This window comes from Callorhinus ursinus, unplaced genomic scaffold (assembly GCF_003265705.2).
Source record: "Callorhinus ursinus isolate GAN/ISIS: 27379988/994484 unplaced genomic scaffold, GSC_fseal_2.0 scaffold12, whole genome shotgun sequence".
NCBI lineage: Eukaryota > Metazoa > Chordata > Mammalia > Carnivora > Otariidae > Callorhinus > Callorhinus ursinus.
Window position 1 is genome coordinate 84,894,490 of NW_027397074.1, and position 21,341 is coordinate 84,915,830.

Consider the following 21,341-nt stretch of genomic DNA (forward strand, 5'->3'; position numbering starts at 1 on the left):
CAGCTGCCCTGGCCACAGGGGTGGCGGTGAGGCTCCCAGGCTTTGCAGAGACTGAGCCCTGACCATCCAAGATTGCAAATGTTGGGTTTTCACAGGAAGCCCAGTGGGAAGCTCCCCGCTCCAGGGCCTGGAGAACTGTCTCAGAGAGATACCTATGCTCAGGCCGCAGTCAGCCTCGTCCTGGTCCTCAGCAGGGGACAGGGGGTCCCAGAGAGCGGAGCCCAAGAATTGGACGGCAGACAGGGAAGGTAAAGCACGGCTGCCCCAGCGTCGGAGAGCAGGGAAGGGCGACTCTCACAAGGCCAGCCCCGGCCCTGTCCCCCCCACGCAGTTGGCAGGCCCACCTCCAGCCCTGAGAGGAGAAGACGCGGTGGAAATGGCCTGGGCAGAAGCTTGTGTGAGGCCGGGAAGCCAAACAGTGCCGCCAGCCTCTGAGTGGTGGGTGGAGTCAGGGCAGGACACCCAGGGCTGCTTGGGGCCGGGGCTGGAGCCGGGGCTGGAGCCGGGGCTGGAGCCGGGGCTGCGCGCCTGGGACGGGCCAAGCAGGTGAGTTGCAAGCCCTGCCGTCTGTTGCTCGAGTCCAGGCCTGAGCCAGGGCCTTAGCAGCGGAGTACCTTTCGATCCTGGCTGTGTTGGCTTCGAGGGCCTTGGTGTCCGGCACATTCGCTGAGCTGTGGGGCCCCCAGGACTCCAGGTGGCCAGGTCTGGGGATAAAGAGGTCCTGGAAGGTTTGGGCGGCTCCCGGGAACACCTGCAGGCCTAGCGTGTGTCCCGCACCTGGAGCTCACTTGCCCAAGAAGCCAACAGTGGTGGAAGCTGTGCTCTGTCCAGTGACTTCCTTGCCTCAGTGGGCAACCCCATGGGGCTGACAGGCCTCTTGGCTTCTCATTGAAACAGGACTGAGAGGCGAGGCCTGTGAGCCAGCTCATCTGGGACAGAGTCAGGGGGAAGCACCCACCCGGAGCTTCCGGCTGGCCAGCCCCCAGGCGCTCACCTCCAGCAGCGGCCCCATCTGCTACCAGCGAGGGCTCAGAGACCATGGGGCCACCAGGCCAGGGCCATGGAGGTGGCCCCAGGATGGTGAGCTGACATCTGTCCTGCTGTTCCGTGGCATGTCTTCCCTCCCAATAAAATCTTTGATGAGGGACTCGATTCCCCCTTCCCTCTCCTCTGCTCCCTCCACCCCAGTGCAGCGCCTGGCTCCCGGGCAGCTGGGGCGAGTGTGCTGGCTGCCCCACGGCTCGGCTCGGGCTGCGTGCTGGGGTGCGTGCTGGGGCGTGTGAGCATTCCCCAGACTCCTGGCTGCAGTGCTCCGAGGTGTGCTGGAAGAAGACCGTAAATGGGTCGCTGAAAGGAAAGGGGGGGACGGTTTTCAGTGGCCTTGGGGTTTCTCTGGGAGACAACTGGTTATTTCCTTTATTGCAGTAGTTGCCTGGGGTCACGGTGGGGGGTGGGTAATGGGGGTGGGGGGATCTCCCTCTGCTCTTGCTGCTGCTCATTTGTACTTACAGCGGTGTTCCTTCCTAGCCCTGCCGGAGTCGGCTGGCAGGGTCCGGCTTACTTGGATAAATGTGGTATTTCTAAATATTCCCAGCAGAAGAGAATTGGCTCTGGGAGGCTTCCTGTGGACAGGACTGAGTCTCTGCTCTTGGGCCCCTGGTCCCGAGTGAAGCAAGTAGGGGCCGCTGGGCTCAACACCCGGAGCCTGTCTGGAGCCAGACTGCTGGCGGCTGGTACCAGGGACTTGAGACTTCAGGAAAGTTCCCCGCTGGCTTTGTTCCTCCCCACCTTCCATGGCCAGAGAGGGTCTCCCAGAGCTTGTGTGGGGCCGTTGGCTGAACTGCAGGGGGACCAGCTCTGCGTGCCTGTGCACTAAAGTAGGGGGTCCTCCTGCCTGTCATAGGCTGATGGACAGGATGTTCTTCTGTTGTCATTTGCCCAGGCGCAGCCACAAAGCCCTCCCCACTCCACTGTCTGGAGAACTCTCTGAAGGGGATCTTGCCCGGGAGGCCCCTGCGCTTCGCCTGCTTGGCAGGTCCCAGTCCCAGCCCCAGCCCCAGCCCCAGCTCCAGCTTCAGCAGCTCAGAAGGAGACGAGTTCTGGCAGCTGCTCCCTCAGGGTGAGCTTGCAGGGGACAGAGGAGGCCAGGGAGCCATTCCCTCCTCCCCCGGGGTGCAGCCACTGCCCTGACACCAGCTTTGTGTTGCCAGAGAGGGACCGTCTTCCTGGCTGCAAGGCCCCTGGCCCTCTGTCCCCACGCCCGGGTGGCGCCCCCACTGGCAGCAGCCCTGGTGAAGGCCCGGGGAGAGCAGAGCCCGGGGACCGCTGCAGGCTCGGTGCAGGTGAGCCCGGAGACTCCTGGGAGGGGGCCTGGATTCTCACTTTGCCTGACTCTTGCCGGAAGTTCTCTGCTTTTGTCATGCTTGAGTTCCCTGCAGGTTCAGCCGGGTTTGAGAGAGAAGGTAGGGCCCAGGGCCCCAGCATTGTTCAACAAGTGTGTTGAATTAGAAAGCCGGGCAATGAACCTAATACATATACATGCTCTCTCCCTAGAACACCTACACGTTGTATGTGCTAATAACGTCTGTACACATATATAGTGTTGTGTTGGTCCCCAGCCTATCAGAGGTGATGCTCTCAGCGAGGGATGCCTGGGGCGCTCTCCCAGCCCATGTTACTCGTAGGGAGCCCCGTGGACATTTACCCCCCCACCTTGGGGTAAATCCTGTGGTTCTTAGAATCATAGGACGCATGTCAGCAAAAGCCATCAGGGACCCTGGAGGAACAGGATCTATGACCCCAGACCCCGCGGGGCATGCCGTGGGGTCCCAGGTAGAGAGGTACAGCAAGAGTAACGCGCACGCCCGGGACTCTGCCTTTACTCAGCTCCAGAGTGCAGTGTCTGGGTTCGGCGGGTTTGCTCTTCACTGGGGAATTTAAAACATCCTAGCGGGAGTTAGGGCACAGGGAGGGGGGAGCGGGGTCGCTCAAGTGGCCAATTATCTAAATCTCCGTGACACTGGGCCTTCTGAACGAGGTCGGGCAGGGCAGCCTGGTTCCATGTCTGGAGGGTTTGCTCGTCGCTGGGTCCAGCGGCCGACTGTATGTTTACCCAAGATGGATGTCTTCTGAGAACTTCGAGGTCATCCTGTCAAATGCCTGCCCCCCCGCCCCCCCCCCCGCCCCCAGGCAGCCTCGCTCCTCAGTCCAGGCCTGACCCGGTGTTTCTCCCCGCAGGAAAAGCAGAAGAGAAGACAGGGGGCAGGTCCCAGTTGCCCTGGAGAGACGTGTACTCAGAAACTCCGGGCCGGCCTGGCCCCCTGGGCAGTGCTGGAGGAGGTAGGGGTGCGGTGAGCAGTTGGGGAAGGGAGCTCCCTCCCAACTCAGCCTTTGGCCCCTGCACTGGCTGGGCCGTACCCGTGTTCCTCCCGTGGGACACGGCAGAGCAGGCTGGGCACGGGCCAGTTTCCCATGGCCCATAAGGTGCCCCCCTCACCAGGGTGGGGCCTGCAGATCATGGTCCTCTCCATCTGCTCCCTCCGGCCTTCACCTTGTGGTAGAGCTAGAGGTGTCAACCCTGGCTACGGAGGACTCCAGGACGAATCCACTCTACCCTCCTCACACATGCCCCAGCAGGCCATTCAGCCAGGGTTGGGCTCCCTGACAGGCCAGTTGTATCTGTCTTGCATCCCATTTAACCATTGTTTGAAAGTTGAAAGTTCAGTTTTTTTAGGCCATGTCCAAATATCCGCATGTCAGAAGGGGTATCCATGCCCCCGGTGCTCTGTGCTCTTTCTGCAGGGGCAGCTGGGAACCCCTGCCCTGCTCCTCAGCCAGAGAAGAGGCCTGGCCCAGGGCCCTGCCAGCCTCTTGGATCAGCCCCTGGGCCCCTGTCCTGGAAGCCCAGGGTCAGTGAAGAATCCAGGGGTCCAGGGTCTGGAAATGGAAGACCAAGTGTTGCAGGTGAACCTGGGGCTTCCCTGTCCCCTCAAGTCATCAGGAGCCCTGTGGGCAGGGGTTGGGCAGGGGATAGGTACCTGCGGTGGCCCCCCACCTGCCTTCCCTTCTGCTCAGCTCCTTCCCGTGGGGCAGGCTGGTCGGAAGCCTGGGGGAGGCTTGTACCTAGCAGCCTTCATAGGGTCATAGGCAGGAAGGGTCTCTCCTCGAACTCTAGGTTGCTATTTCATTCAGTGTTTTCTCACAGAAATAGCTGGTTTTTTCATAAAAGTACTTCCTAGAGGCGAGCCTTCCAGTGTAGATAACACCCAGATTCAAAGTCTGGGGTTTGAGGAGACTTTCCAGAGAGATGAGGAAACGGGCCCAGTAGCGTTGAGCGACCTGGCCAAGGGCGTCTGGAGAGACAGGGTTCTGCATCACACCTGACCCCGAGCAAGCTCCTCCCTGTACCTGTCAGAGGTGCGCGGAGGGAGCGCGTGGGGCTGGGTCTCCTGGCTCACTGTAGGGCCTGCGCCGAGACCCTCACCCCATCACTTGGCTGGGGCTCCGTCGCTGGCTTGCCCCTTCCGCTGCTCTGCAGGCACAGCCGTTTTACTGAGAGCACTGAGCTGGCCAGAGGTCGCCAGGCCTTAGCTTAGATCCTTCCTGAAGAAGCTGACCAAGCAGCGTTCCAGCCCATCAGGGGTGCCCACGGTGCTCCACAAGTCACTTCTTTCTGTCTGTAACCTGGTGGTGTTGAAGAGGGGGCAGAGCTGGGCTGGGGTGCAGAGGACTGGGGGAAAGCAGGTCAGCCCCACCAATCAGGGGTGGTAACCGGGCTTTCTTGTGAGGTTTGTCTGGAGTGGAGGCCAGTTCCAAGGGGCTTTACAGTGAAGGATTAGGTGGTTTTTTAAAAAAATAAGATCTAAGATCCTATGACTCTGACCTCAGAATTGGGAGGGTAGAGGTCAGGATGGATGTGCTGAGTCCCCTGCGTCACTGGAAGCATCCTGCCCCTGGCTGCTCTGGCCCTCTTGGGCCCCTCTCCCGGATGCTGTCCACGGCCTTGGCATCTTGCTGTCTGCTGAGCTTTCTCCAGACCCTGCCCACTGACACAGTAGGGCAGCGTTAGGTGGTCTGGGATGCCATTTGCCCTGAAGAGTGGTCCTTCTCCTAGAAGGTGGGAAGGCCACTCACTGTCCTAGGACAGCTTGAGACCCAGCCCGTGGCTTATCCTGTCCATGAGTTTGGGGAGCAGCCAGGAGATGCGCCACCTCTGATGTCGTGAGCACTGGCATCCATATTCTCAAGCCTGAGTCACTTCTGTCCCATCTAAAGCCGGGCCTTAGTGGATGGGGAGGATGCTGAAGGAGTCCCCTGGGGGCAGAGAAAGGTTCCGACAGCCTGTGAACGCTCATCCCGTGTCCCTGCTTTGGTTGCAGCCGGGTCCCATAGGAAGTCACTTCCCAGAGGCCTGCCTGAGCCACCCCCTGCAGCTACCGTCCGTCCGGCTTTGCCGCAGGCGCCCCCCCAGCCGTGCCCCTGCGGAAGCTCTGTGCAGCCCGAGCTCCGCAGCCTTGGCGCCGCCCTCTCGGAGAAGCTGGATCGGCTGGCCGCGGCCCTGGCAGGCCTGTCTCAGGAAGTAGCCACCATGAGGACCCAGGTGGATCGGCTAGGGAGGCGCCCTCGGGGCCCTGGGCCGAAGTGCCAGGCTTCCTGGCCGTGGGCCCCCTCCCGGGGACCTCGCTGGGCCAATGGCCCTGCTCACAGACACCTCCCCTACTGGAGACAGAAGGGGCCCACCAGGCCGAAACCAAAGATCCTGCGTAGTCAGGCGGAAGGCGGCAGGGCTGGTGACGCCTCAGGCCTCTCCTGCCGAAGGTTCCGCCCCGTATCTCAGCTGCCTCCAGATGCCCCCACGGCAGAACCTTCTGGGCCCAACTCCAGCCCTTCCCAGCAGCCGCCCTCCTCAGCACGCAGCTGCCGCGCCGTGGTGCCTGTGCATGCCTCCCTTGGACACACTGGGGGTCACCGGAGTCCCCCGACCCCTTCAGTGCCTACTGCCTTACCCCCACAGATGGCTTCTGCAGCCAGGGTAGATGCAGAGCCGCAGTTTGCAGCCATGGTGCCGCCTGGGGCCGGCAGCCAGCCCAAGGATCCAAACAGCCTGATGGCTGGGGGCCAGAGAGCCCCTGAGGAGCAGCTGTGGGGTGGGGAACATAGGGCGCCGAGGTGGGGGGCCCCTAACCACCTTCTTCATCGGCTCGGTCCTGCTGAAGCTGTCCCGAGCCTGGCCACTTCTCCTAGGGGCTGTCCCGCCCCCTCACCCTGCTCCAGCCGAACCTTCCCCACTTCTGGGCTGTGAAGGGGCTGGGAGTTTTGCCATTGGCCTGAGCACCCCTGACTCCAGGACGCTGTTTGCTCAGGGAGGCCGCTGTTGGGGGTGCATTTCTCAGCCACGCCTCTGGTCTTCTTGGCTCAGGTTCATTCAGATGCTGCTTCCCCGTCTTGTCCTTCCCACTGGAACTGTCGTAGCTTGCAGGTGACTGGTGGGCCTGCACGCGTGCGCACACCACGTTTGCCTGGGCACTCCAGCCGCTGCAGAGGGACCACGAGCACCCCGCTTCCTAGCATCTGCCCTTCCTGATCTCAGCACTGAGGAGGGCTTGGCCCTTGCTTTCCTGGTAAATCGAGGGCATGGGTTTCACTTGGAGAGAACCCTGCCCCTCGGCTGAAGCTGGATTTGCCCGTGTGGAGTCTGACAGGAGAACTGGGGGACTGAGGGAAAGGCCCTCGGCTCCTAGGAAGGGGCCCTGCAGGGCCGGACCAGGGCCACTGTTGGTTCTCTTAGCAGGACGAGTACCTAGTCGGCTCAGCTGCCTGCCTCTCTGCACCCTCGAGAGAACTCCGCAGTGTCCCGGAAGGCTGGGAAGATCAGCTGCGGAACAGAATTCCCAGATGGGTCCTCAGAAGAGCCCCGCACATTATACTGTGAGCACAGACCACAGACCACAGACCGGGAAGCGTGAACAACGCACACTCACTCTCACAGCCTGGAGGCCAGAGTCCGGGCTCAGGGTGGTAGCCGGTCCGGCTCCTACTGACACAGTGAGGGAGAGTCTGCCCCAGGGCTCCCTCCTGGCTTCTCACTGGCCGTCTTCATGGCCACGTAGCTTTCTCCCCCAACGCGTGCGTCCAGATTTCCCCTTTGTGTAGGGACAGCGTCGGACTGAGCCCGCCCCAGTGCCCTCACTGTGACTTGATCACCTCTTTAAAACCCTGTCTCCAAGTAAGGTCATGTTCTTAGGTACTGGGAGTTAGGACTTCAACATGGATTTCAAAACATAACACGTGTAAGGGACTGGGTTGGTCTTCTTGAGTTCGTCTTGGGAGGAGAGGCCCCCAGAAGGGCCTGCTCTGGGCCCCACCCCACTCGGTCGTATATTGGGAGTCCTGCCTGTGGCTTACCTGCCTCATGTCCTTCCCCAGGCTCAGAGCTTTTCCCCCAGCCTTATGTTCCCACTTTTCGTCCTTACTGGATGTGAAGAATCTTCGGGAACTGTGTGCACGTTGCCCGGGAGGGGCCACCGGGCCGGGCTGGTGTGGTCAGCTCAGCAGTCAGGGAACCCAGGTGCCAGGGCTGAGGCCCAGCCCAACTCGGGGCCCAAAAGGGGCTGTAGGCCTGCGGCTGTCATGTCTGCTCTGGGTCCCGGGACACAGGCAGGGCCTGGCCTGCGCTCCTGGCTGCCCCTCTGGAGGGAAGGGGGAGGGGCTGGGCTGCCCGCCGGTCACAGTGGGGTCGTTGCCCTCTGTTCAGGACTAAGTCCCAAGAGGACTGTCTCGGAAGCTAATGTCTAGAAGATCATGTCATTGAATGTTTAAAAGAAGCAGTGTCTTCACGTGTAGCCATACTTGATAAGGGCAAAAGGAACAAAAAACTTCTAGACTTTCCCCTCAAAGACCTCAGGAAGATGAGTAAATTCCTTTTCGGGCTTCAGCGAGCGAGGGCTGGGCACGTTTCGGAGCCCATGGAGAGGGGAGGACAGGGCTGGGGGGAGGGGCGGAGGGTGCTGTCAGGAGGAGGAGGGTTCTGGGTGCCCCTGCTCAGCCCCCCCTCAGTCCTGCCCGCTGGCCTCCTGTCCCTTCTGCCCCTAGTCAGCAGCGGTCATGGAGGTGGTCAACACCCACTTTGAATGGCATTTTAAGGTTTTGTTTGGTGGACTTCATGAATATCAGGCATCACACAGACCCTTAGCAGCAGGAGTGAAGGAGCAAATGAGCTCAGAGGGCAGAGGTGACCTTGAATTTGCAGAGCTTGTCCTTGGCGGAGCCTGCAGGAGCACTGCACCCCTGTCGGTGCTTGGCAGCCGGGCACGTGCCCTCACCCGCTGGGTGACCCTCCTTCCAGCCTTCCCCTGCGCTGCAGACAAGGATGCTCGGGGCGAGCCCAGTCTCGGTGGTCCAGACCCAATCCGACCATATAGGAAGCTCAAGTCTTTTTTTTTTTTTTTTTTTTTTTTTGGAGAATGTGGAAAACAAATAATAAAATGAATGGTAAGAAGCTTCCTGATCTGCGTGTTCGCCTCACAGGTCCACTGCCCCATGAGCACAAAAAGCTTTTATGGTTGTTAACTGGAAAATCTAGAATCACTAATTTGGTGGAAAATCTGTATGCAGTTTAGTCGGTGTGCATCTCCTTCACCTATTTCACAAGGAAATGTGGTCTTTGGTGAGATGAACAGAGGGGCCTGTTTGAACTCAGGAATTCCAGGGGCCTGGGGGGGGGCAGCAGGGGGAGAGCAGAGAAGGCTGAAGCTCTGCCTGCCCCCACTGTGCGGAATCTTCAGCGAATGGCTGCGGACTGACCAGGGTACAAACCTCCCCCACCCTGAGCTCATTTCAGGGGCCCTTGAAGTCTGCCCTCTGCCTTCCAGCCTGTAAAGCAGGAAAGTGAGAAGGGGCTTAACCTGTCAGTCTGAGCGGGCTCCCCACAGCCTCCAGGCCGGTGGAGGGGTCCAGTGGGAGCGGGGCTGCCAGGGGGGTGGGAGGGTGCGCAGACCACAGTTTGCTGCCTGATGCATGCCCTGATGTAACCACTCCCTCCCGGAGGAGCTTGACACACTGGCAGACTGACTTGACTCCACTTTTTTGTGTCTTTCTGTTTCAGATGTGGCTTCTGGAAAGAGCCTACAGTGGGACTTTATTTTTTAATCCAGCTGGACAAGTTCTGTTCTTTATTTAGAGCCCTTAATCCATTTATGTGTAATTATAGATTTAGATTTGAGTATACAGTCTTATTTTATGCTTACGTTTGTCTCACTTATTCTGGGTTTTTTCCCTTCGTTGCCTTCTTTTATTTTTTTTTAAGGTTTTACTTGTTTATTTGAGAGAGACAGAGTGAGCAAGGGAGGAGCAGAGGGACAAGCAGACTCCCCGCTGAGCACAGAGCCCGACCTGGGGCTCTATCCCATGACCCCCAGATCATGACCAGAGCCAAAATCGAATCATGCTTAACTGACTGAGCCACCCAGGCACCCCTCCTACTTTCTTTTTAATTGACAGTGTTGTGGATTTTGTCTGTTTGGTCATTTCGTCTTCCCTCTGCTAGCGTCAACATTTATTTATTTTTTTAAGATTTTATTTATTTATATGACAGAGAGAGACAGCAAGAGAGGGAACACAAGCAGGGGGAGTGGGAGAGGGAGAAGCAGGCTTCCCGCAGAGCAGGGAGCCCGTTGCGGGGCTCCATCCCAGGACCCTGGGATCATGACCTGAGCCGAAGCCTGATGCTTGACCACTGAGCCACCCAGGCGTCCCTAGCCGCAACATTTAAAGAACTAGGAGGAAAAACATCCAAATTTGCAATCATGTTTGGAAGTTTTTAGCACATCTTTTTCAGAAATTGATAGAACAAAGCAGGAAAGATACAGATTTGAACAAGCCAACTAATATATGGAACACTGAACCATAGGACTACAGGAGGCCATCCTGTTGTGTTTCCAGCTCCGGCGGCCGCCTTGCTGGGGGGCGGTGTGGGGCAGGTCCTCCAGTGACACCCCCCCCCCCCAGAAGGCATGGAACCAAGTCCTAGGCAGTGGGCTGGCATCCAGAGCCTTCCATGAGTGGCCACGTCAGCGGGACTTCTGTCGGAGCTGGGCTGGGCTTCTCACCGTTCCCTGCGCAAGCTGAGGCCGTTCAGGTTCCTTGCTGCTCCCCACCATCGGTACCCTTCGTCCATGGTCACGTTTTGTTTGACTAAGTCCACTTTATTAGCAAAGTCCAAAGTGGGTGCCTCCACCGAGATTCCTGCACTGGGAAGAAATAGTCACAACAGTAACGGCTCGGCTCGTACTCTGTAAGCACTCCCCTCTGTCCAGGAATGGTGCTCAGGGCTTGCAAGGTATTTCATCCTCAGAGCAATCGTAAAAGGTAAAGTTTGTTGTCCCCGTTTTACGGGTTCAAGCACTGAGCTTCAGGGGTGCTGAGTTCAGTAGCTTGTCCTAAATCACAAATCTCAGAGATAGTGGGGCCTGACTCAGCCTGTTATTGGGGGCTGCTCTCTGCTGCCCCCTTCTGTTAGTGCAGCCTCAGCGTTTCCACATGACCCTGTTGTTTCACATTGTAATTCTATCGCTGAACAATATTCCAGGCAACTGAGGCCGGTCAGTTATTTAGACATCTTTCTACTGTTTGCCTTGCAGTGAACAGCTTTGTGCTCATGGCTTTTTTTCCTGTTTTCAAGTCTCCGGAAATAGGATCACTGAATATGTGCATTTTAGGGATCTGGACAGGGAAAGTCTATTGTTTCTAAACACATAATTTCTTTGACATTCACAGTAGCTAGCTGTATCAGTTTTACAAATATATATCATGGAGTGGAATTGATATTTTTCGCTTTAATTTCAAACCTGCAGAAAATGTGAAAGAATGGTGCAATTAACATCCATATACACTTCATCCAGAATTCACCAGATGTTAATATTTAGCCACAGTTGCATTGTCTGGGTCTCTCTCTGTGTCTCTCTGTCTCTCTGTCTCTCTTTCCCTTTCTCTTTCCATATATATGTAGATTTTTTTTTCTTTTTTTGCTGAACCATTTGTAGGTATATTTCAGACATCAGGGTATTTAACTACAAAATATTTCATCATATATCTTAAGCGGAAAAATCTCCTGTATAATCATACTATTACTAACACCCCACAAAAAATTGAACATTGATATAATAACATCACTGCCCAGGGGCACCTGGGTGGCTCAGTTGGTTAAGCATCTGACTCTCGATTTCAGCTCAGGTCCTGATCGTGAGATTGAGCCCCACGTCAGGCTCCATGCTCAGTGTAGGGTCTGCTTGAGATTTTCTCTCTCCTTCTCCCTTTGCCCCTCCCCCCATGTGCACTCTTTCTCTAAAATAAATAAACCTTAAAGAAGATCGCTGCACAATGCAGTCTATATTCAGAAATTTTCAATTGTCCCCTGAATGATTTTACAATTTTTTTGTCCATGGTTCAACTAAGAATCATGCATTGCATATGATTGCCATGTGTCTCTTTCATCTCTTTTAATCTAGAACTTTCCCTTACTCTTTTTTCTTCTGTGACATTATTTCTTAATAGGTCAGAGAATTTGCCTTGCACAACGTCCCATTACCTGGATTTGCCTAATTGTTTCCTCATGGTTGGATTCAAGTTCAACATTTTGAGTGAGTCAACGACATCGGTGACATTGAGTCCTTTCCATTGTTTCCTGTCAGGAAGTGTATATTGTCAACCTGTTCCATGATGATAAACGTGATCGCTTGATTACAATGAAATCCACTAGATCTCTTCCCTGTGAGGATACCTTTTCCCCTTGTATAGTTGACCCTCGAACAACACGGGTTTGAACTGTGTGGTCCAGTTACATGCGGGTTGTTTTTGATAAATACGGTACAATAATATAAATATATTTTCTCTTCCTTATGATTTCCTTAACATTTTCCTCTCGACTTTATTGCAAGAATACAGTAAATAATAATATAACATACAGAATATATGTTAATTGCCTTTATGTTATCAGTGAGGCTTCTGGTCAGCAGTAGGCTATAAGTTAAGCTTTGGGGGAGTCAAGTTATAGGTGGACTTTTGACCTCGACCCCAACATTCTTCAGGGGTCATGTGTAATTAATTGGCTATCGGTGAGGTGATTCTTTGAGACTTTGTATACCTTTCAGATGTGTTAGGAGATGAATTTGTACCTTGAAGATACCTTATTATTAACATGTACCTCAAAGATCCATGTACAATGTTGAAATTTTGTCCTAAGATCTGTAAATATTTGGAGAGAGAGAGAACCCCCCCCTCCCCTGGCCTGCCCACTCTGCCTCTTCTCTCCGTTCCTGCAGCCGAGCTTCCTGTTTGCCCTGCTCTTATCCTTCATGGCGCATCTACCCAATGCACAAGCCTCAGCGACGTCATAGGTAGTCCGGGCTGTCCAGGTGTGGGCAAGACATGAGGGAGGAGAGGCATCTGCCAAGGAGGATGATTTCCAGCTTGCAAAGCAAAGCACTCCTCTGCCTACTGGCTGAGGGAACAGGGCAGAGGAGCCCGTCACGACGCGGGACACTGAGTCTCCTCCCTGGCCCTGGGGAAAGGGATGGAGAGCCAAGCAGAGGGGCCAGTGAGGAGTCCTGAGCCTTCAACCAAGGCCCGGCCCCCAGGAAGGGGGAGAAGGGTACAGCCCAGGGAGAGAGGCTCTCCCCCACCAGGTGCACCCCTCAAGGTGGGCCCTGAGGTGGCCTTAAAGCAGAGGTGGCCGAGGACCACTGCTGGACATAGTGGTGGCTTCGCTCCCCGCCCTTAGGCTACTGACCCAGACGCCGCGCCACACCGCATAGGACGCGCACTGTCTTTCCTGACCCCACCTGGCACGGTCAGGCAGCCTTGCTCAGCCGCGTTGGGGTGGGCTGGGCGTGTGGGCTGGCCTCTGTGGCCCAAGCCAGCCTCCAGCAGGAGGGGGGCCTCAAATAACACCTTTGAGCACTTTTTATTCAAGACGGGGAATCTAGTGTTTATTCACGGGGGTAGTCTGCGAGGGAGGACACCTTTGGGAAGGTGAGGAACCAGGTTTGAAGAGAGAAGTTGGGGGCGCCTGGGGGGGCTCGGTTGAGCATCTGACTCTTGGTGGCGTCTCAGGTCGTGATCTCAGGGTCGTGAGATGGGGCCCCACAAGGGGCTCAGTGCTCAGCTGGATGTTCTCTCTCTCCCTCTGCCCTCCCCACCCAAATAAATAAATAATAAAAAATAAAGGGAGAAGTTGTCTCACATTCTGCTGGGGAAAGCCTAAAAAGGCCTGCTGTGGACTGAACCATGTTCGCCCCCTTCACATGTTGAAGGAAACGCTAGCCCCCAGTGGGACTATATCTGGAATAAGTAATTAGGGTGACAGAAAGTCATGAGGGCGGGGCCCTGGGCCAATGGGATTCGTGCCCTTATAGAAAAGAGGCACCAGAGAGCTTGCTCCCTCCGTGAGAACACGGGGAGCCTGCGAGCCAGGTAGCGAGGCCTCACAGGAACCCAGCCAGCCGGCGCCTTGATCTCGGACTCCCAAACTGGGAGAAAGAAATGTCTAGCTGTCTGTGCACCCAGTGGGCGGCGTTCTGTATGGCAGCCCAAGCTGAGAGGAGGCGAAATTGAAATTTGTAAGGGGACAACACGAGCAAGGCCTCGCGTGCCGGTGCCCAGATGGGAGAAGGGAGCGCTCCCGGAACCGCTGACGCGCAGAGCGCAGGCCGCGGGGCGGGCGCTGGTAGGCTCCCGCCCGGCTCACTTTGGGGCTCTCACAGGCGGCCGCCAGCCCGCCCGACGGCTGCTTTGGTACCTGCACTTCCTGCATTTTGCAGACGGAGACAGGGTGACGGGACTAGCTCCCGGTGGAGCCAGGGTGTAGACCCAGGCAGGTTTGGAGTCGGGAGGTGCGACGGGCAGACCTCCTGCAGTCCCTGCCTACCCCGGCAAGTTGTCCGACCTCTGTGGGTCCAGGCTTCCTCTGTCGGAGCAGCCGCACGTCGCCCCGAGACGCCGCTGCCGTCACAGGATAGTCCCGAGGCCAAGCCCTCAGAGAGTGGTGGGTGTTATCCTTTGGAAGGGGCCACCCCTCGCCCCCAGTCTCATGCCTGCCATGCAACTGGAAAAGGGGTGTTTTAGACAATTTTTAAAAAGATTTTATTTATTCATTTGACGGAGAGACACAGCGAGAGAGGGAACACAAGCAGGGGGAGTGGGAGAGGGAGAAGCAGACTCCCCGCTGAGCAGGGAGCCCGATGCGGGGCTTGATCCAGGACCCTGAGATCATGACCTGAGCCGAAGGCAGACGCTTAACGACTGAGCCACCCAGGCGCCCCTTAGACAAATTTTTAAAAAGATTTTATTTATTTGAGAGAGAGAGAGAGAGAGCACAGAGGGATAGGGAGAAGCAGATCCCCCACTGAGCAGAGAGCCTGAGGTGGGGCTCCATCCCAGGACCCTGAGATCATGACCCCAAGATCAAACACGTAACTGACTGAGCCATCCAGGCGCCCTCTTTTAGACAAATTAACAGGAATCACTGTGCAGTGAAAGGTGGGACTCAATGTTCCACAGCATCTCAGGGATCATTCGTCTGTGGTTCTCAAACCTGACTGCGCCTCGGGGTAAGGGGGTTTGATGAGTCTCCGTCTTACCAGCAGACACTCTCTTGGCTGGTCCGATGAAGTAAGCACTGAACGTAGCCACCTTCAGAAGAACTGCAGGCGACCTCGGGTCTCGGGTGGCCTCCAACCAACACCCAGCAGGCCGCCACAGCCCCCAGTCCTGCAGCCACAGGAAATGCGTCTGCCAGGCCAAGTGAGTCCAGAGCAGATTCCTCCCAGCTGAGCCTCGGATAAGAAAGCAGCTGGGCTGACACCCTGATTGGACGCTGGGGACCCTGGGCAGATGACCCAGCTGGGCTGTGCCTGGACTTCTGACCCACAGACACCGTCAGATAATGTGTGTTGCCTACAGAAGATAGGGGAACGGCAAGAGTATGGAGAAGCAGTGCAAGTAGCCCACAACATCTCTCACTTCTCACGTGCTTCCCATGTGGCAGGCACTGAGCACCCGTATTAAGACCACATGGTGCCGGCCCCCGGTCACAGCTGATCAGAGCGGGGGTAAACGTGACCTTAGCCTAGCCACTGTTCTCTTCCAGGAATTTGGAACTGAGGTCAGTCAGTCGTTTGACCACAAGGGTAACAGGTAAACGTGGAAGCCGTGGGAGGCCACTTTCACCATGCCACCGGCATAAAGAGGCAGAAAAGCTGGTCCGTGGAGAAGAAGGAGTGAACAGATGCAGAGGAGCCGGGGCGGGGGGAGAACCACTTGTCTGGTGAGTCACCCCGGCAGAAAGTGGCCATCCTGAGGGTGCACTGGCCTCGCGGGGGAACAGTGCGGACTGACAGCGTCCCCTCGGGGAGCCAGCGACTTGGAGGGGCCCAGCGAGCACCTGTGAGAGAAAAAGTCGCGATTCTAGCAGCCTCCTGCCCCTCAGAGACCACTGTGCCAGATGACACCACCGCCCCAGCCTAAGGAGATCTTTCTTCCTCCCCTGCACCCCGCCATCACCCTGGGGGGCCAACTGAGGCACAGAGAGTGAGGAGGAGGAGGGAAGGTCGAGGTGGAGAGCCTGAGACCTGGGGCTCTTTCCTCGCCCGTCTACCAGAGGCATGGCCAGCCCCGAGTGGGAGGCGGTTCGGTCAAACCCGGACTGAAAATGAGGCTGGGGGATGCACCTGCTACCCGGCCGGGAGTGTGGCTTGTCACAAAGATGGCCGCAGCCCTCCCTGCTCTGCCACGGGACTGCCGCTGTCTCCCGATTTCCTGCCTCTTGAACCGGGGCTGGCCTTGTGACTTGATTTGATCGAGAGAATGCACCAGAAGTGACATTGTGCCCGTTTTGGAGCCAAGTACTAACAGACTCTGCTCCCACCTCTCGAAATACAGAGTTGCCACGTTAGGGAGCCCCGGGCAGCCTCCTGGAGCAGGAGGGGCCCAGCCGGTAGCAGCACCAACCCCCAGACACGTGAGCCACTGAGCACATGGCCCAGGTGAATGGGGCCCACTGAGGCCATCCGAGCCCCAAAGCCACAGGATAACTGCAACTGTGTGGACCCCAGGGACGAGCAGCCCAGGGCGCTCACCCGCAGAGCCGTGAGCAAACCGGTCCGTTCTGGAGTGATTTGTTGCACCGCAGTGTAAATCCGGTACGGTGGACTGACGAGCCTGATGGAACGCGTTCCAGGATGATGAGGGGAGAAAAAAATAGTGTTTCTCTTGCCTCTTGCTCACCAACTACCCAGTTGCGTTTGCATTTAATGAACCAGTTGCGTTTGCAGAAGGCAGATCCCCATGGTGATACTGGGCAGGTCCTCAGTGTTTTTCCCCCAGGTATTCTCAGGTGCCCAGGGACCTACTTGATTTAAAATGGATCTTTCGAGTTTCTGGCCAGCTTCCCTGTCCCGCTCAGCAGTGGCTGTCCAGGCATCACCCCACAGAGCTGCTGAAAGCTCAGACGACTAGCACAGCCCCAGGAGGTGAGGAGAAGCCTGCGTCCTGACCTCAACCGGGAATACAAGTGGGGGTGAGGGTGAGCTCTCGCTGCTTTGTTTGCTTCCTGAAACAAAGCTCAGCAGCGGAGCCAGATGATGCATCTTGCATCCGGCAGGCAGCTGTGAAGTGAAGAGCCCCTAATCAGGCTGTTCCTCCCAGACGGGGGCAGCTTGCGAGCACGCTATTGGGCTTTCTGGGTCCAGCCCAGCTAGGCCTCCCAGGGGTGCACTCTGGCCCCCAGGCCTCACCAGGTGGGTGGGCTTCCGTCTGGGTTTGGAGGCAAAGCAGGGGGTGGGAATGGGGATCCTTTGGCTAATTATGAATCTGGATTTGGTCCCAGGCTCTCTCCCCCTGAGTTGTGGGTTTGAATACCCCACCTTCCCCAGGCTGCCAAACAGGAAGGCGGTTGCAGAGCGGGGGTGTTTCTCTCGCCCCACAGTGGTTCCCAAATTGCCTTTAGGCTGCTCCTGTGGTAGGGGCAGCCCTGGCCCAGCGTCACAGGGAGAACCGGACATCTGGTAGCAGGGCTGGCCCTGGAAGACCCTCAGATTCCATCTCTCCTTCCCTCCCCCAACCCTTCAGTCCCAGCAGGGGCCTCTCTCCTTCTCCAGGCCTTTGTTCTCACATGTGCGGGATGAGGGGTTAAAACTGGTCAGAAACCAGAGGTTCTTAAGCCAGCTTCGGGGACCTTGAGGGCCACGGATGGGCTTGCAGGGGTGTCCACGTTCCCTCTGAACTGATATGCAAACTATTATTTCTATGCCACTTTTCTGAGGAGAGCTTTAAACAACTAACAGTGTGTTTGGTTAGGCAATACAGAAGGTTAGGAACGTCTGCTCTAGAAAATTCCCAGTCCCCTCCGACACCCGTGTTCTTGCTTTCCCTTTCTGTACCCTCCCCAAGTGTGGCACTCTGCTCGTCTTGGTCTGTGCGGCTGGCTTCTCATCTAGGAGCACACGTGGCGAGTGGCTCCAAGAACCCCAATAAAGATGGTACGTGACAGTAAGGCTCTTAGTGTGGGAGAGAAGTGATGTATGTGGACGATACCAGACCTCTAACTCCGACAGTGGATCTGAGCGGTAACCTTAGCTTTAGCATTCTGGTAGCCAAGGGAAAAAAGTAGGTTGCTGAATATTGATTAATTATCCAGGATTTGCGCTTTGGCTGTTACTGCAACTTAGCCCAGAGCTTTAACTCTGAACAGGTGGACTCTAGGCCCTAAGGCTCCCTAGCAGGGCAGAGATTTTGAGAAAGGGGGCCTTCTGAAGGCTCTCTTCTTCCCACTACCCCGTTCAACAAGCTTGCAGTCATGGGAAGGTACCGGGTCCCAGGAATCGGGGTGAGTAGACATGACACCTGCTCTGGGCTCCTCCCAGGTGGCTGGGGAAAGCAAGGCCTTCACACCCATATGGCTTACCCCTTCCGAACCTCACCTTCCATACCTGTGGGATGAGGATGATAATTCCCCATCAAAGGGGACTTCGGAGAATTCACCAAGAGCCTGGGTCACAGTAAGCGGGTAGTAACACTGAGGTGTGTGGACATGACCGCATGCAGACAGTATCTGATAAAGTGGCAAACAGCAGGTCCCAGGCACTTGAAAAGGAGATCCCTGTGGCTGGGCCCTCAGGACAGGCCACCCTGAGGAGGGGGCCTCCATCTGGGCTTAAAGAGGAAGTCAGGGTGGGTAGGCACTTCACGATGGGGAAACCAAGGGAGGCGAGGAGGGGAGATGGAAAGGCCTGGGCATTTTTGGGAGACAAGAGCAAGATCTGTTGGGGGTAAGGGAGCGTTTGTATCCAGGAAGTTTGGAGAATAAGTTACGAAGGTTTGTCGGGGCCAACTGCAGAGGGCTTTGGATTAAAACCACAAGCGTGTATTGAGTGCTGGCTGGGTGATGGGCGCCAGGCTGGGCACCAGGGAAGCTCCCAGCCCGTGGCATGCGCCAACCACTCCGGAGTTCGGCTATTCTGACTCTAGATGCACTTAAGTTATAGGAAATGAATGAAAGTGTATATAGCTGGTTATATAAATAACAAGTTAAAGGAAGACCAACCTGCCAGTTGTTGAATAAATTGCAAGGCAGAAGCAGCTGAAGACCAGATCTGAGAGGAGAAGATATTGATAGTCCAGGTGGCCCACAAGCCTGGACCTGTGTGGACGGCCAGTTGAGGATCAAGTGCGGCAGCGGGAACGTGCATCGGGAGGTACAAGTGTGCTACGGCGGTGAGACCCATTGTTCTGGAAGAAAGGATCCCCATGGCCCAGCCTACTCAGAGAGAGTCAACCTCATCCTCCAAAACGTCAGCCCTTCTGGGAAGAAGCCATGGCACAATGGTGGTCTCTGAGGGCCCCGTGACAGCCCTCCATGGAAACCTTGGGAGGAGAAATCCCAGTGAGAGAAAGGGGGCCTGAGCTAGGCAGGAACTGCCTCCCTGGGCTGGAGGAGAGCCCAGGGTCTGGCTTCTGGAGAGCCCGAAGGAGAATCCAATTTGCAGTGCTCCTAATGATGTTACATAATGACGTTATGTAAGCCCATGACATAAATCCATGTCCTGGTGTCGACCAAGAATGCCCCTGACCTGAGGCTGACCTAAGCCTGGCCTGAAGCTCTGGCCTCTGTTGGATAGTTGGGAAAATCTGTTTCCTAAAAGCTTTCCCTAATGACAGTGCCTTTTCTGGAAGACCCCCAGTGCCCCCTCTCCCCAGTTGCTGCTTTTCGATTCTGTATGGCCACAGCACAGCACCAGCCTTTCCCCAGCCAAAATCTCTCAGGAAAAGACAGGACGTCACCTATTTACGACAGAGTGATCACCTCTGATTGTGAAGTAGAAGACTTGTCTCTGGTTAAAGAAATTCCAAGGATCAATAGGGAGTGAAGAGTCGTTTCTCCCACCCTGGGCGGGAGGTTGTCTCCCTCCCAGGCCCTCGGAATCACTTTCCTCCCAGACAGCGTCTGCCATGCTGTGACCACAGGCCAGGTTCTGCCTCAACACCAAGGAGGGGTCTTGAGTAACCAGGGGCAGACAGAATTTCCACTATTGGAGACTAACCTGTACTTTGACCTCACTGTCCCACCCTGTCCTGCCCACTTCAGTCTGCCCACACTCTCCCCCAGGATGCTGGCTGGGAGCACCCCCAGCTCTACCATCCCTCCAAACCATCCCCGCCAGCCCCCCTTCAAACTCGCTCACCCCTCGAGGGAAGCGTCGCCCCCGTGTGGTTCCTCCGTGCTCTATCTCTTCACAATAAGCCCCAGCGCAGGCAGGTGCTCACACGCGTGCGCACACACACACACACACACACACACACACACACACGGTTTACAGAAACACTAGATGACAGTCATGTTGGATGGAAGATTGCTCTGTTCTCTGTTGCTCCTACAGTCACCTAAAACTCAGCTGTGCTTTTTTGTTTGTTATGGTCGTCAAAGCTATTTTACTGTTAGAGAGGTAAGAAAATATACATTTAAAAACCACTTGTAGAATAAAGGACCGCAAAGCAAAATCATTATCTTTTGGCTTTTTTGAATGCTGTGATGCATCTCCAAAAGGGGCGCCTGGGGGGCTCAGTCGTTAAGCGTCTGCCTTCGGCTCAGGTCATGATCCCAGGGTCCTGGGATCGAGCCCTGCATCAGGCTCCCTGCTCCGCGGGAGGCCTGCTTCTCCCTCTCCCACTCCTCCTGCTTGTGTTCCCTCTCTCGCTGTGTCTCTCTAAGAATAAATAAATAAATAAGTAAATAAATAAATTAATTAATTAAAAAAAAAATGTCCAGCCGATCGCAGTGCAAGTGCCAGAGCTCGGGGGCATGCAAGCCGCTGGAGAGCCCAGGTCCGCCACTGCCCGCGTCGGATCAGAACTGTGCTGCCCGCAGCCCTCCCCTGACAGACTGAGCTGGCCCCTTCCTGGCCCCTTCCCCGTCCTGCCCCGTCCCGTCCCCGTCCCATCCCTGCCCAATGCCAGGACCCTGCACTTCCATATCTCCTCCTCTAGCTGTGGCTCGGTATTGCAGTGAAGCTCTATATTCTGGGTTGAACACTGCCCTACATGTTGAAGGTCTACCCCTCTGTCCCTGTGAAGGTGACCTTACTTGGAAATGGGGTCTTTGCTGATGTCATCAAGTTAAAATGAGGCCGTTAGGGTGGGCTAATCCAATGTGACTGGATCCTTCTAAGAGACACAGAGACAGACACACACACAGAAGACCACGTGAGAACAGAGGCAGAGATTGGAGGGATGCATCTATAAGTTGTCAACCTCAGAAGCTAAACAACAAAGAGTATCCAGCAGCAAATGAATGGGAGTTAGCACAGGAATTGCAACTTGGAACACACCAAAAATGGGGAACCATGGGCAAGTCTGGAGGGCAAAGGAAGACACTGACCTTTTATAGAGGAAAAGGTGAATTTGAGATGGGGCGTTATGAACAAAAGTTCATTGGAAGAAAATGGGAGTCCAGAGTGGGTGTCAGCCTCTCATTGGCTGCAGGAGATTGAAGTGCTGACCTCTCATTGGCTGCAGGAGATTGAGGTAGGGACCTCTCATTGGCTGCAGGAGATTGAAGTGCTGACCTCTCATTGGCTGCAGGAGATTGAGGTACTGACCTCTCATTGGCTGCAAGAGATTGCAGTGCTGACCTCTCGTTGGCTGCAGGAGATTGAAGTACTGACCTCTCATTGGCTGCAGGGGATTGAAGTACTGACCTCTCATTGGCTGCAGGAGATTGAAGTGGTGACCTCTCATTGGCTGCAGGAGATCGAAGGGGTGACCTCTCATTGGCTGCAGGTGAGGGCAGCTTG

At 56.0% G+C, this 21,341-nt stretch overlaps 1 protein-coding gene across 5 annotated transcripts in view; it reads left to right on the forward strand.

Annotated features, from left to right (window-relative positions):
• Positions 1-13,157, forward strand: part of KRBA1 (KRAB-A domain containing 1) — a 28,246-nt gene extending 15,089 nt beyond the window's left edge. For 4 of the 5 annotated variants that reach the window (XM_073899338.1, XM_073899340.1, XM_073899339.1 and 1 more), the window contains 7 exons: positions 96-248; positions 898-1,080; positions 1,943-2,119; positions 2,211-2,342; positions 3,238-3,339; positions 3,802-3,963; positions 5,379-13,157. In XM_073899338.1, coding sequence (XP_073755439.1) covers positions 96-248; positions 898-1,080; positions 1,943-2,119; positions 2,211-2,342; positions 3,238-3,339; positions 3,802-3,963; positions 5,379-6,301 — 1,832 coding nt within the window. In that variant the 3' untranslated portion in view covers positions 6,302-13,157. The remainder of the gene's footprint in view (positions 1-95; positions 249-897; positions 1,081-1,942; positions 2,120-2,210; positions 2,343-3,237; positions 3,340-3,801; positions 3,964-5,378) is intronic. The other variant, XR_012380393.1, reaches the window with a different exon arrangement.
• Positions 13,158-21,341: the final 8,184 nt, after the last annotated feature.